Source organism: Artemia franciscana, chromosome 9 (assembly GCF_032884065.1).
Source record: "Artemia franciscana chromosome 9, ASM3288406v1, whole genome shotgun sequence".
NCBI lineage: Eukaryota > Metazoa > Arthropoda > Branchiopoda > Anostraca > Artemiidae > Artemia > Artemia franciscana.
The window spans coordinates 21,408,705-21,421,268 of NC_088871.1; the positions used below are offsets into that span (position 1 = coordinate 21,408,705).

Consider the following 12,564-nt stretch of genomic DNA (forward strand, 5'->3'; position numbering starts at 1 on the left):
CTTTGTATCCTAATTTTTTAGGAAAGACTACCTGAACACTACGGCAATTAATATTGAATGAGAAGTATTTCTGAAGAACTATAAGACTTTAGCGCCAAGAGCCAGGGTTGTGAAAGGGGCAACCCATTTCATATATAGAATAATTTATGCCCATACCACAAGATTTGATTAAGATGTTATTTACCACAAAAGTTGATTATCTGCCATGTTTACATATCCTGAATTATGTCCGAGACAGCCTAGTCACATCTTTGTGGGGGATGGTCATTTTTTAGAAAGAGAGAGCCTAATTTGAAAGAAGAACATGATAAACGACGTGTATGCAAAACAGAAGAAATTATAGGAAGAATCGTAACAATCATTTTGAATCCCCTCCCATTTTCTTTTGTTTTTCTTTTTACTTTCTACATTCTTAATTTTCTATATCGGGCATTTTAGCAAATTTCATAATTGCTCATCTAAACAGTTTCAAAACTCAAATTGTTTACTAAATTTGGTCAAATATTTCTTTCGTTTAATAAGGAGAATTCATTTATGAGGGTTATATCAGACAGTCTACTCGTCCAAATTTCATACTGCTACTACTTAACAACATTAGGCCGCATGTGCACCAAATGCTCACAGCATTGAACAGTGAGTTCATTCAGTGACGTCAATTATGGAGGTTTATGTATCCCTAGATTTGGAGGAATATATTTGGGGGGGGTGTTTTATTTGAAAATACCCCTTTTTTGCATTTCCGTTGAAAAAATGACAAATTGGCCACCCCAGACTCCCTTCTTAAGTTTCGTATGTTGAAACCACTTAGTCTGTTGGTTCGACCTCAGTCACAAGTAAACCACGAGCCTTGTTGTTAGAAATCGAAACTATGAAAGGCAAGTTTTGATATAAACATCCAATTTTATGCTGAGCCTAAGGATGTTAAATTCATTAGCTTGTTATTTACCCATCGCCAGTTACTAGCCTAAAGAAATACCATCATAACAAGGAGGAAAGTACCCCCAAAAAGCTGGAGTATATCTACAATGATTACATCATCAAATTGTATCTACAAACATCACAAAAGAACGGATTTTAGTTGAGAAAAACTTAGTTTATTATTCTTTGAACGCTATTGCAAAGTTGTGAGTCAACATTTAATGGTGGGACGTCAATAGATCTTTGTGTGTTTACGTGGGGGACATGGTAACTCAGAAAATGTATTTCCAAGCCCAATTTCCTAACTCTCAGTGAGGAGACCGTCATGAAGAGGGAGGGGGAGAGACCCCTTAGGCTCACTGTATTTTGTGGAATTTATTTAGAGTAAGCAAACAATATGGATTTTAGGATGAATAAACTCGATATTTTCAAGATTCATTTATACGCTTACCTGCGTATAAGTGAGAAGGGGATGAGGACTTCTCAAAAGAGAATGATCTTTCCAAAGAATCTCTCCTTAGAATATTTGAGAATCGTGACCTAAAACTTTATTTTCGGTATTTCAGACCACCTCCCTACATTTTGAAGGGATACACTTTTTTTCCAAAGGTAATTAAACTGTAGTTCTCTAAGCATCAGTATAAAACGTTTAATTTTAAAGTAAGAATAAGAGCGTTTAATGGGCGATAACCCCTGTTCCTCTCATTTTGGATATACCTGAATATGACATTAAAAACGAACAGGAATTAAACAAATAAATTATCGTCAAAGGAAATTAAGAAGCAACTTTAATATTTTAGACCAATATATACTATGATATGTATGATAGTGTGCCTTTCTTTACACACCACCTTTCTTTACAGTAAAGTTTCAAATATATTTACACACGATAATAATGCTGTCAATGTAGCATGATTTAAGCTTCAGCGTAGTGGCTTAGGAGGGGGTGGTTTACGGGTAGATGCCCCCCATATATGCGTTCACTTCTGGTTGTATCAAGCTTTAGTGTCACTTTCACTTCTTTGAACAATTTTTTTATCACTTAGCATATGAAAAGACTTTCCAAGCATGTAAAAATAATCGAGTTTAAGAATACCTTTCAAAAGCTACTAACACAAAACAGTTAGTCTAATCTTAGTAAAATAAGGAATATTTCCCCCAAAAGGAATTTTTCGCAATGAAAATCAGACCATAAAATTTAACATTTTTGAAGCCCCAGAATAAAAGGTCTCAGCCTTTTTACAAGAATATAAAATTAAATTTTTAGAAAAGGCGTTATTTTCATTATATTGCAACTTAAGCCTTAGAGTAAAAAACGAGCAGTTAAGGGGGTTGAGAGCCCACTTATGAATTAGGTCGTTTAAGTTTATCTTATGTTTTGACGTTTGTCTTTCATTATGGATAGAAAAGGCGTATTTTAATGTATTTCTGTCAAGAGCGGCCCTTCGAAAGGCAGTAGAAGGGCTGAACAAATAACACATCGTCCACAGGTGAGAGGAGGTTGGGCGGGAAGAGGTCATGAAGAGGGATTTAAAGGAAATTGTAACTTCATGAAGGCGGAGGGGGCAAAGAGCGAAGCTTTTTGACAGATTGGGGCGGAATAGGAGCGTGCGCCGCTGTATAGGCTTCAGGAGGCTTGGTGCCACAGTAAGCTGTTAGCAGTAGCAGCGGTAATAGATGGATTAAGTTACTAGCAGACTTTGCGAACTCAAGAAGATTCAACTTTTCAATTTGATCTGTTCGACCCTGCTTTGATCTATTTCTGGTTTAAAAAACCGACAGAATGGAAAAAGCAAAAGACGTCACATCTAGTATTAACTACACATCGAAAATGTAAAAACTGAAGCCAAAAAACAGCGATTTACAGAATACTACGACTGCTACTATTATTACTAACAACCAACTGCAACACGAAGCTGTCAGACTCCAACACAGCTGCGCACACTACTGCTCCATCCTTAACATTACGATTTGGAATATGACGCAATGAAGTATTAATAGCTGTACTTCGCTTACATTTTGAATAGAGTAAGTTGAAAGATCACTGCATAAAATTACCTTTTTGTAATGTTCCAAATGTGCCCAATGTAACATCAAGCATAAAATAGTATTTCAGTTCCTTCTCCTATCAGTTTAAGACCATTCATCTAGTTTACATGGGGAAATTCAAAGATTGGTAAGTGGCATTCTTCTAATTTTTTACATATGCAGCTGAATACCGAACATAAAGAAAATTCTATCGATTGTTCCATTTGTTTTCCCTATTTTGTTTTGTTCTAAAAATACACAGAAACATTTGTTTTCCAAAATGCTTTATGTTCTGCTTCCGTGCTCGCAAATGAAGTTGGTGACACAGAGCATGGGAAACTAATAAGAATCAGACCTTGGGCAATTTGACAGGGAAAAAGAGAAGCGGCACTGGTTTTGCTACAGCTTCGTTAAAAAAAAGAAAAATCCCAAAAACAATCTTTGATTATCAATTTGTATCTCTATAGGACTGAAGTAGAAATTCTTTTTGAGTAAAATCTTAAACAATTCAATGGTTCTCAAGAATTATTTGAACTGAAAAACTAATCAGCACAAATTATGCCTATTAACTAAAAAAAATGTTGCCATGTTAATCAAACTTCCTGATATCAAGCTGGTCCTGGTGTTTGTTTTTGGGGTTCTTTTCTGTTTGTTTTGTGTGCGTACGTATGAGCATGCATTCATGCATACATGCAAACTGACACATTTTTTTCGGTGAGTGGTGACTTTTGTGCTTATTCTTACATCTGTTCCAGCTTATGTAATTGTGCCTCCTGACGGGTACCCACAGGGGAGATGACTAGATTTCCTCCTCCTTCCCACCCTATGGCAGGCACACAATAAATAGAAAACTGCAAAATTTTGAAATATTAGGAAAACGTGCTATTTTTTAGAAAATAAGCTGCTTATCACTATCCTTCCCTCTTCTGAAAATCTCTGCAGGTCTGAGTCGCTGCACGTTTTTATTAACTATAGAGATAACTGGAGCTTTCCATGTTAAATCTTCTTTGAGTAGAACCTTTGCCTGTAGGATGCATTTGAGCATACTTCGTTAAACCACTCAATCAACCTGACTCGGGAAAACGTATAAAACTACAGGTAAAAAAAAAATGAAAAACCTTACTTTTTGAAGATGACTGAGAACACCGAAAAGAAGAACAGATTTCAGTCCTGCCTCAACAATTGGTCGTAAAGCTTCGACTATGTTCTCGTAACCATAGCGAAATACTCCTGGCATACTTAGAATCTCGTCCTTACATTCTGGAACATCCCTAAAATCGAAGATTCTTTAGATAACACGAAATTTCATTTCCTCGGGTTGATTTTTTTCCATGACGTTAGGCTATGATTCATGAGTATTAGTCTTGAAAAAAAGTCTAGAACAACAACAAAAAAATGTCTATCAAAAGAAATTTTCAACCTCATTAAAGCTATTTAGCTTGCATAATGATGATTATAAATAGAGGCTTGGATGAAATTAAGCTGAAAATTGAAGCATTTTGAAAAGTTTCTTTCATACAATTATTTTTACAGTTTTTGGCCACGTTTTTAACAGTTCTGTTATTTGGAATTCTTTATAAAAGGTTCTTAAATAATTCAGCTTAAACAGCTTTTTTGGCTATAATTGGTATAATGATGCTTCTTTTTCGAAGAATCATCTGTGGGATCACACTGTACACAGTTTATTTTTGTACTGTTTTCTTAGACATACACATTATTGTAATTAAAATAGTGGGTCTATTTCTGTTTAAACTCTGTTAAAAAAGAATAGTGAATAGGGGCTAAAGTCATTTGGAACTCAATTTCATTACGACTGTCCGAATAAATAATTTTTTCTGGTGACTGTGGCATAGCTTATGACAATTATTTTTCTTCTTTCTGGTATCCTTAGACGATTTCAGCAGTTCAAATTTTCCAATATTGCTGTCTGAAAGTACTTAACGCAAACTGTTGGATTATTCTATGCTTGACATCACAATACGCTTCAATAAGTTCATGTACAGATAAAAGATTTCCACTGTAGAATTTATTTTTAAATGCCAAAAGCACCAATCAATTGAAATTGTTCAAACCGATGAGGAATGCAGCGCTAGCAAACTGATGGCGTGTTCTCACCTTATTACAGTAACTTTTTATTAAAAAAAAAAGGTCCGAACAAACCTACAGAAATTATTCTCAACATTTTTGTTTTGAATTGCACAAGAGAATAAGAAGTCAGAGGAAATTCTTCGTAAGTTTTGAGCGTGTGATTCGAAGATTCAAAACTTAAAAATAAAGTTCGTGACTATCTTTGTTTTAGAAATAACCATAAACGCCTTTGTATTTTATGGTCTTTTGCTTTATTTTTATCGCTGTTTTCAATCTTTTAAATGTCGGCCCGAACCTTTCTTCGCATTTTAGGATCATATTTTTAAATCTAACACCAAAGCATAATCCAAGAATCCGAAGGGATTTGCCCCACTTGTAAATTGGGTCTAGTTTTTATGGCATCTGGTATGAACCAGTGACATATAGCGAACGCGAATTCTGTCGGTCGGTCTGTCTTTCGGTCTATTTGTCCCGGTTTTACTAGTTTAGGCACTTCCAGATAAGCTAGGACGATGAAATTTGGCAGGCGTATCAGGGACCAGACTAGATTAAATTAGAAATAGTCATTCCTCCGATTCGACCATTGGGAGGGGGAGGAGGGACGGTTAATTCGGAAAAATTAGAAAAAATGAGGTATTTTTAACTTACGAGCAGGTGATCGGATCTTATTGAAATTTAATATTTAGAAAAATATCGTATCTCAAAGCTCTTATTTTAAATCCAAACCGGATTTTTGACATTGAGGGTATTAGGAGGGGGAACAAAAAAAACTTGGAAAATGCTTAGAGTGGAGGGATCGGGATGAAACTGGTGGGAAAAACTAAGCCCAAGTTCTAGATACGTGATTGACATAACCGGAACGGATCCACTCTCATTGGGGGAGTTGGGGGAGGGGGTAGGGTTAATTTTGAAAAATAAGAAAAAATGAGGTATGTTTAACTTACGAAGGAGTGATCGGATCTTAATGTAATTTCATATTTAGAAGGACTCCATAACTCAGATCGCTTATTTTAATTCTCGACCAGATCCAGTGTCATTGGGAGGAGCTGGGGGGACCGGATATCTCGGAAAACTCCTAGAGTGGAGAGATCAGGATGAGACTTTGTGGGAAGAATAAGCACAAGTCCAAGATACGTGAATGAAACAGCCGGACCAGATCCACTCTCTTTGGGGAGTTTGGGGGGAGGGTAATTGAGAAAAATTTAAAAAATATGAGGCATTTGTAGCTTACGAACGGGAGATCAGATCTTAATGGAATTTGATATTTAGAAGGATCTTGTGCTTCAAAGCTCTTATTTTAAATCACGACCAGATCTGGTGACACTGAGGGGAGTTTAAAGGGGAAACTGGAAATCTTGGGAATAGTGAAAATTGAGGTTTCTTTATCTTACGAATGGGTGATCGGATCCTGGTGGAAATTTATATATAGAAAGGTCTTATGTCTCAAATGCTCTATTTTTATATCAAATTGGATCCGGGGACATAAGGGGTTGGAGAGGGGAAACAGAAATCTTGGAAACCGAAAATCTTGGACAACACTTAGAGTGGAGAGATCGGGATGAAACTTCATGGGAAGAATTAGCACAAGTTCTAGATACGTGAGTGACATAATTGGAACTGATCTCCTCTCTTTTGGGGGAGTTGGGGGGTGTTAATTCGGAAAAATTTGAAAAATTGAAGTATTTTTAACTTAAGAACGGGTGACCAGATGTTAATGAAATTTTATATTTAGAAGGAAATTATGTCTCAGAGCTCTTATTTTAAATCCCGACTAGATCTTGTGACACTGGGGAGAGTTAGAGAAAACCAGAAATCTTGGAAAACGCTTAGAGTGAAGAGATCGGGATGAAACTTGTTGAGTATAATAAGCAAATGTCGTAGATACGCGATTGACGTAACCAGACTGTATCCACTTTCTTTGGGGGAGTTAGGGGGGTCCAGTGCTTTGGCGAGTTTGGTGCTTCTGGATGTGCTAGGACGATGAAAAATGGTAGACGTGTCAGAAACCTTCACAAATTGACTTGATAAAGTCTTTTTCCCAGATTCGACCATCTAGGGGGAGTTGAAAGGAGAGAAAAAATTAGAAGAAATGAGGTGTTTTTAACTTACGAGAGGGTGATCGGATCTTAATGAGTTTTGATATTTAGAAGGACCATGTGTCTCAAAGCTCTTATTTCAAATCCTGACCGGCATTAGGCCTCTGATTTTCCTTTTAAATCAATCTATTGATTCTTATAATTTTGCTAGGGCTCATGCCATATGAGCTCTTGGCTTTTGGCTCTTCTGACCTCGTTACAAGTGCCATATGAGCTCTTAGCTTTTGTTTTTACAATTTTCATTCACTATTAATCAAAATTCCACTCTACATTTAAATCAAAATTGTGTTAAGCCAGATTCCCCTTCCCCTTTCCCTTTCGGAAAATGCCAATGACAATTGAGACAGAAAATCCCACTGGAAAACTTTCATTACAGGCAATTATCCCCAGAAAATTAGGCCCACGTTTAAATTGAGCAGCCAAACGGAAAGTAAGACAAACAAGGTCTACGTTGCACAGGAAACGTAAGATGTTGCGGCAACCTTTGTTCGGCTTCACCGAGTAAAGTATTGCGAGAGAAACACTTTGTTTTTGTTTCCTCACTTCGATTAAACGCTGAAGTTGTTAATCTGTAAGGATCTTAAAATAAATGCTAGGTACACGAACTCATAAAAGTTGCAAACCCCTCATCAATGAATATGATTGTAGCCTAACAGCCAATTATTACTTACAAATCCCCTACATGTCTTACCACTGCAACCAAATTGGTCTTACCATCAAATACACCGGAAACAAAAAATAGGTACATCAACTAGCATAAGTTGCGAACCCCTCATTGCCGAAGATGATTATGAGCAAACAGCCGACTTTTGCTTAAAACTCTCCTATATGTCTCACAATTGGTATCGGCCTATTCTCGGTTTCAGTGTTTACCTTACCACTGAAGTTGTCAACCCCTTTAAACTTTCAAACTGGTATATCTCATGAAAGAATTTTTCTACCAAAAAATAGATGACAAAGACTTTGACCAGCTCATCAAGAGCTATCGACTGCCGCCAAAAAAAAATATATGTCTGTCTTAGTTCAGAAGTTGAATTTTTTGCCGTAGACCAAGTTTCTAACGTTGTCACTTGAAAGGAGCAAAGTGGTAATCTCTAATTTCTTTAGAAATAAGAGAACTTTTAAAATTTAAGAGGCACATCTTATACCATTTCTGTACCGACCTGTTTTTGGTTTAGTGTGGACCTTACTACTAAAGTTGTCAAACCCTTTAAACTTTCAAACTGATATCTCCATAAGGAATTTTTCTACCAAAATTGAATGACATATACTTTGATCAGCTCATCAAGAGATATCGACTGCCGTCGAAAAAAATATATCTGTCTTGGTTCAAAAGTTAACTTTTTCGCCGTAGGCCAAGTTTTTAACGTCATCACTTAGAGGAGCAAAGGATAAACTCTAATATCCTTAGCAATGAGAGAACTTTTGAAGTTTAAGAGGAACATCTGATACCATTTCTCTTCCGCAATCCCAAGTGCAAAAAACTGAATGATAAACTCAGCTGAAATCACGAACAAAAATAGGTAGAAACAATAGATTTTTGGCCCCATGCAAGACTTCTACAAAGCTTTTTAAAATGCAAAGTCGTATTCATCTATCTGGCCTAAGGTCTACACTTTGCGTAAAACACGCAGAGATTAGACCTTTACCACTATCTAGAAATAAGCTGAAATTGGGGTGCTAGAAAAAAAAAAGACAAAACCAAAGTGTTCACGCAACACAATAAACCAAATGAAGAAAAGAATGGATTTTAGAATATTTTACCAATGTTCCAATAGTACAGGTAGAATATATGGGATATATCTTAAGCATTTATCTTCTTTTATTATTTAATTATTCTTTTAATTCTTTTTTTCTGGTTCTACAGTGTTGTAGATTGTGTTATCATAGCAGGGTAAGATACAGATTAAAGAATATTAATTTGCTTACTTATTTGAAAAAAGGAGTCCTGTCTTTTCTAAATTCACATGGTTCTGACTTGGAGTTTGTCGAGTGAATTAAAATAAATTTCAAAAGAAAATAAACGTCCAATAATGGTACTTCAGACGGAAAAACCTTTAAATACACCTGGACACGTCCTCAATCGCAAGGGGTTAACTGGTATCATTGTACTTCTTAGTCCCAGCCTGGATCTCTCTGCACTTCTGTCATAGGGTAAACCTTCCATGATGGCCACTAATTTGATATTTTAAAATTGTTTTTTTTTAATCTTTATCTGTCCCTACAAAGAATCAGCAGGAAAAACATGAAGAAAATCATTAGAAGAAACGAAGAAATAAAAACGAATGCTATTGGATTTTCTACACCATATATTCTAAATATAATGTGGAAAATAGGAGGAAATATTCGAAAATCCCTTCTTTTATGCATTCTTTTATTTGTCTTACTTTCTCTTTGGCTGCTCAATTTTAAATGCGGTGGGATTTTCTGGGTAATTATCTGCAGGGGAATTTTACGACGGGGATTGTCCATAGGGGAAATTTACAGGTTGTAAATCAGTCGAGAACCCTCTCTGACAATCAAGGGCTCCAGACTTGCATACAACTTTATTTTTGCAAGGTTTACTTACATCTATGCATATTTCTACGAAAAACACCCATCTGGCAACCCCCCCCAAAAAAATATATATATATATATATATATATATATATATATATATATATATATATATATATATATATATATATATATATATATATATATATATATATATCGAAAATCTTTCCGTGAAAAAGTGATATCAAAGTGATATTTCTTGGATTCAAAATTCGTAAGCATAAAAACTGCCATCTAGAAAACAAATCAGAAATGACAGATAATAGAAAAAGAAATTGAAGAAGAAAAAAGAAAGCGAACTAACATAATAAAAGCAGGAAACATAAGCGCTTCTTTTGTTATATGCACATTTCCATTTTGCCATTTTCTTAGTGTAGAATGGAAATAACCACTATGAATTTTATGAGAAACATCCATTATGTCAAGCACTACCTACAAAGACGCAACTACTAAAAAGACTGACAATTTTTATGAAATCCATTTTCAACATCTGGAGCAGTTGGATCGTGTGCCAAACCTGTTATCTTATTTTTTAACATATGATTGAAGTTGTAAATACAATTGTTTCTTTGTTAAAAGAAACTATAGCAAGATAATGTATTTTTCCATATTCTAAGCTATGTGGTGAAAAGAATACATAACATTTTTAATCACTAGAAGTTGGTTTAGGATTTGAAAATATTATGAAGGTTTAAATAAGGGTGGTAATGTAGGGCGCCCATTGCCGGCAGTGTGAAAAGGTTTTGAAACCGATCTTCATCCTTACCTCCATCTTCTCAATTCAACTAGCTCATTCATAATACAACCTAAAGCTTTGTTTGCTTAAAGATTATCCAGGAGGTACAGGGCTACCCTTGATGCATTAATTTCTTCCTCTAACGCTGTCCTTCTCAGGGTAAACAAAAACATTCAATTCCGAAATCTCAAACTAAAACTATGCACAAACTTAGTAAAATTGTACTTAACTTCAATATAATTATTGAGCCTCTAGACTAGGGAATTTCCCATTCAATGAGTTCTTTACTGCAAGAATGGCAATTTTTTACACTTAAAAGGATCTCCAGTAACATTTTTTTGTGCTTTGATGGTATCATACTCTGTAACAAGGGTAATGATCATTAATTTCAAATTCCCCTGGGCAAATCTCAAATCCAAACGTTATTATCCTATTCTTTATCTATGGAGGTAGTGTCCGATATGTAACAAAGATCAATATGCTATGCAGAGGTGACACCAAGTGGATGCATTAATAGGTAATGACGGAAAAACTTCTACTTAGGGGCTAACCATCCAAGCAACAACTTTGAATTCTAAACAAGCTCAGTATTCTACTTTAAAGAAATCACTGAATTCTACAATCTGTAAGGTTTTTTTTAGCATTTTATATGTACTTCTTCCTTATTTCTGTAGTGGTCTAAATAAAACAGGTCAGTGAAGAGACTATGTCTGAAAACGGTTGAGAGATGGATGAAAGAATGTAGTTTCGGTAATTAAAAGCTTTAGTTACAAAATCCTGCAATTGATTTATTCAAAATCTCCATTAGATCAAAAGTACAATTACAGAAAACATGCAAAACGTCAAAACATACTGAATGATATTTCATTTATAGAAATCTGCAATCTTGTGAGATCCTGAGTTTAGCTCCTTTTGAGCTATATTTAACAAAAAAGCTTACCAATCGGTTCAGCTTTAAACTCCAAGGAAATTAAATGACTCAATTTACCATTTTCGGTCATCTATCAAACCATTATCGTATAGATGGGTTGACGTGTAAAACAATTTTCCATATATCGAAACAACTTCAGACAACGCTTGCTCAAAATTTGTTTTTGCAGGGATTCTAATTTGATTTTAGACGACCAAAACCAGCTATTATGTTTACTCATATTTGATTTTTAGAACCATGTTCTAAAGCATAACCATTAGTACGGTGAGAACTCAAGGAACGCTTTCTGTTTTTATACAAATTTCTTGGAAATTATCAGCTTAAGATTTATTAGCACTCAAAGGAGAATGCTAGAAAATTGAAAAAAAATTGAAGATTTATTTATTACGTTGGCCACGTAGAATCTACAGACAGTCAATAAAATTTTGTAATCTGTACATCCTATTGACCTTAATAATAAGAAAAAAATTTCGTCTTTTATGCATGAACACCTTAGGTATGCGAACTTTACAAGCCAAAAACTAGATGGATAGGACATCTCCAGCCCTCTAAAAGTTAAAGAATGAAGGAGGAGAAGTTTTGCCAAAGGGAAACTTCGTCTGGAGGTTTCTTGATTCAACTCTTTTTGATCGGGTTTTCGGTATGTAAAATCCACCTTTGTCCCAATTGATTTGTGTTTCCTTCAGCACAATTTCCTTATTCTTATTATTAAGTGTCTTAGTTCATCCAAAGAGGCGAAGAATGGCAAAAGTATATACACTCTAAATCCAGGTATTTTGGTTTTTCTTTTTAGTAAATGAACGATATATAGATTTCTTCGTAAAGTAAGGCAGTAAGCTGTATAGATTAAAAGGTGATGTCATTTCTCCTTAGTTTCCAGGGGCTGAATTCATAAGAACAACTAGTTGATTACAAAGTGATCGTCAAGATTGGGCCAACAAGCAAACTTTAATACTAGAAGAGGGAGCCAAATGAGGATAGAACTGCCACCTTTTTTAGTAATACAATAAATATGGCCAAAAATAAGAGCGCACACTTGCATGAATCACCAACATCAAGGCCAAAGAGCCAAGAACCAACATTGGCAGACCAGAAAAAGCGCGTCAGGTCCTAATTAGTAACCGCAACCATTAGAAAAAACCGTATAGTACACATACAAAAGAATTTGACATTTAATCGATGATCTAAGCTTCGAACAAGAATTCTTAGGC

General features: G+C 35.3%; 1 protein-coding gene and 1 long non-coding RNA gene across 2 annotated transcripts in view; both read right to left on the reverse strand.

Moving 5' to 3' along the window:
• The window catches only part of LOC136031142 (delta-aminolevulinic acid dehydratase-like), an 89,706-nt gene extending 79,551 nt beyond the window's left edge, over positions 1 to 10,155 (reverse strand). The window contains exons 1-2 of the mRNA XM_065710462.1: positions 9,991 to 10,155; positions 4,070 to 4,217 (exon numbers count right to left, since the gene is read on the reverse strand). Coding sequence (XP_065566534.1) covers positions 4,070 to 4,217; positions 9,991 to 10,103 — 261 coding nt within the window. The 5' untranslated portion in view covers positions 10,104 to 10,155. The remainder of the gene's footprint in view (positions 1 to 4,069; positions 4,218 to 9,990) is intronic.
• LOC136031143 (uncharacterized) overlaps positions 1 to 12,564 on the reverse strand; it is a 343,784-nt gene that overhangs the window by 91,609 nt on the left and 239,611 nt on the right. The gene's annotated exons all lie outside the window — the stretch shown is intronic.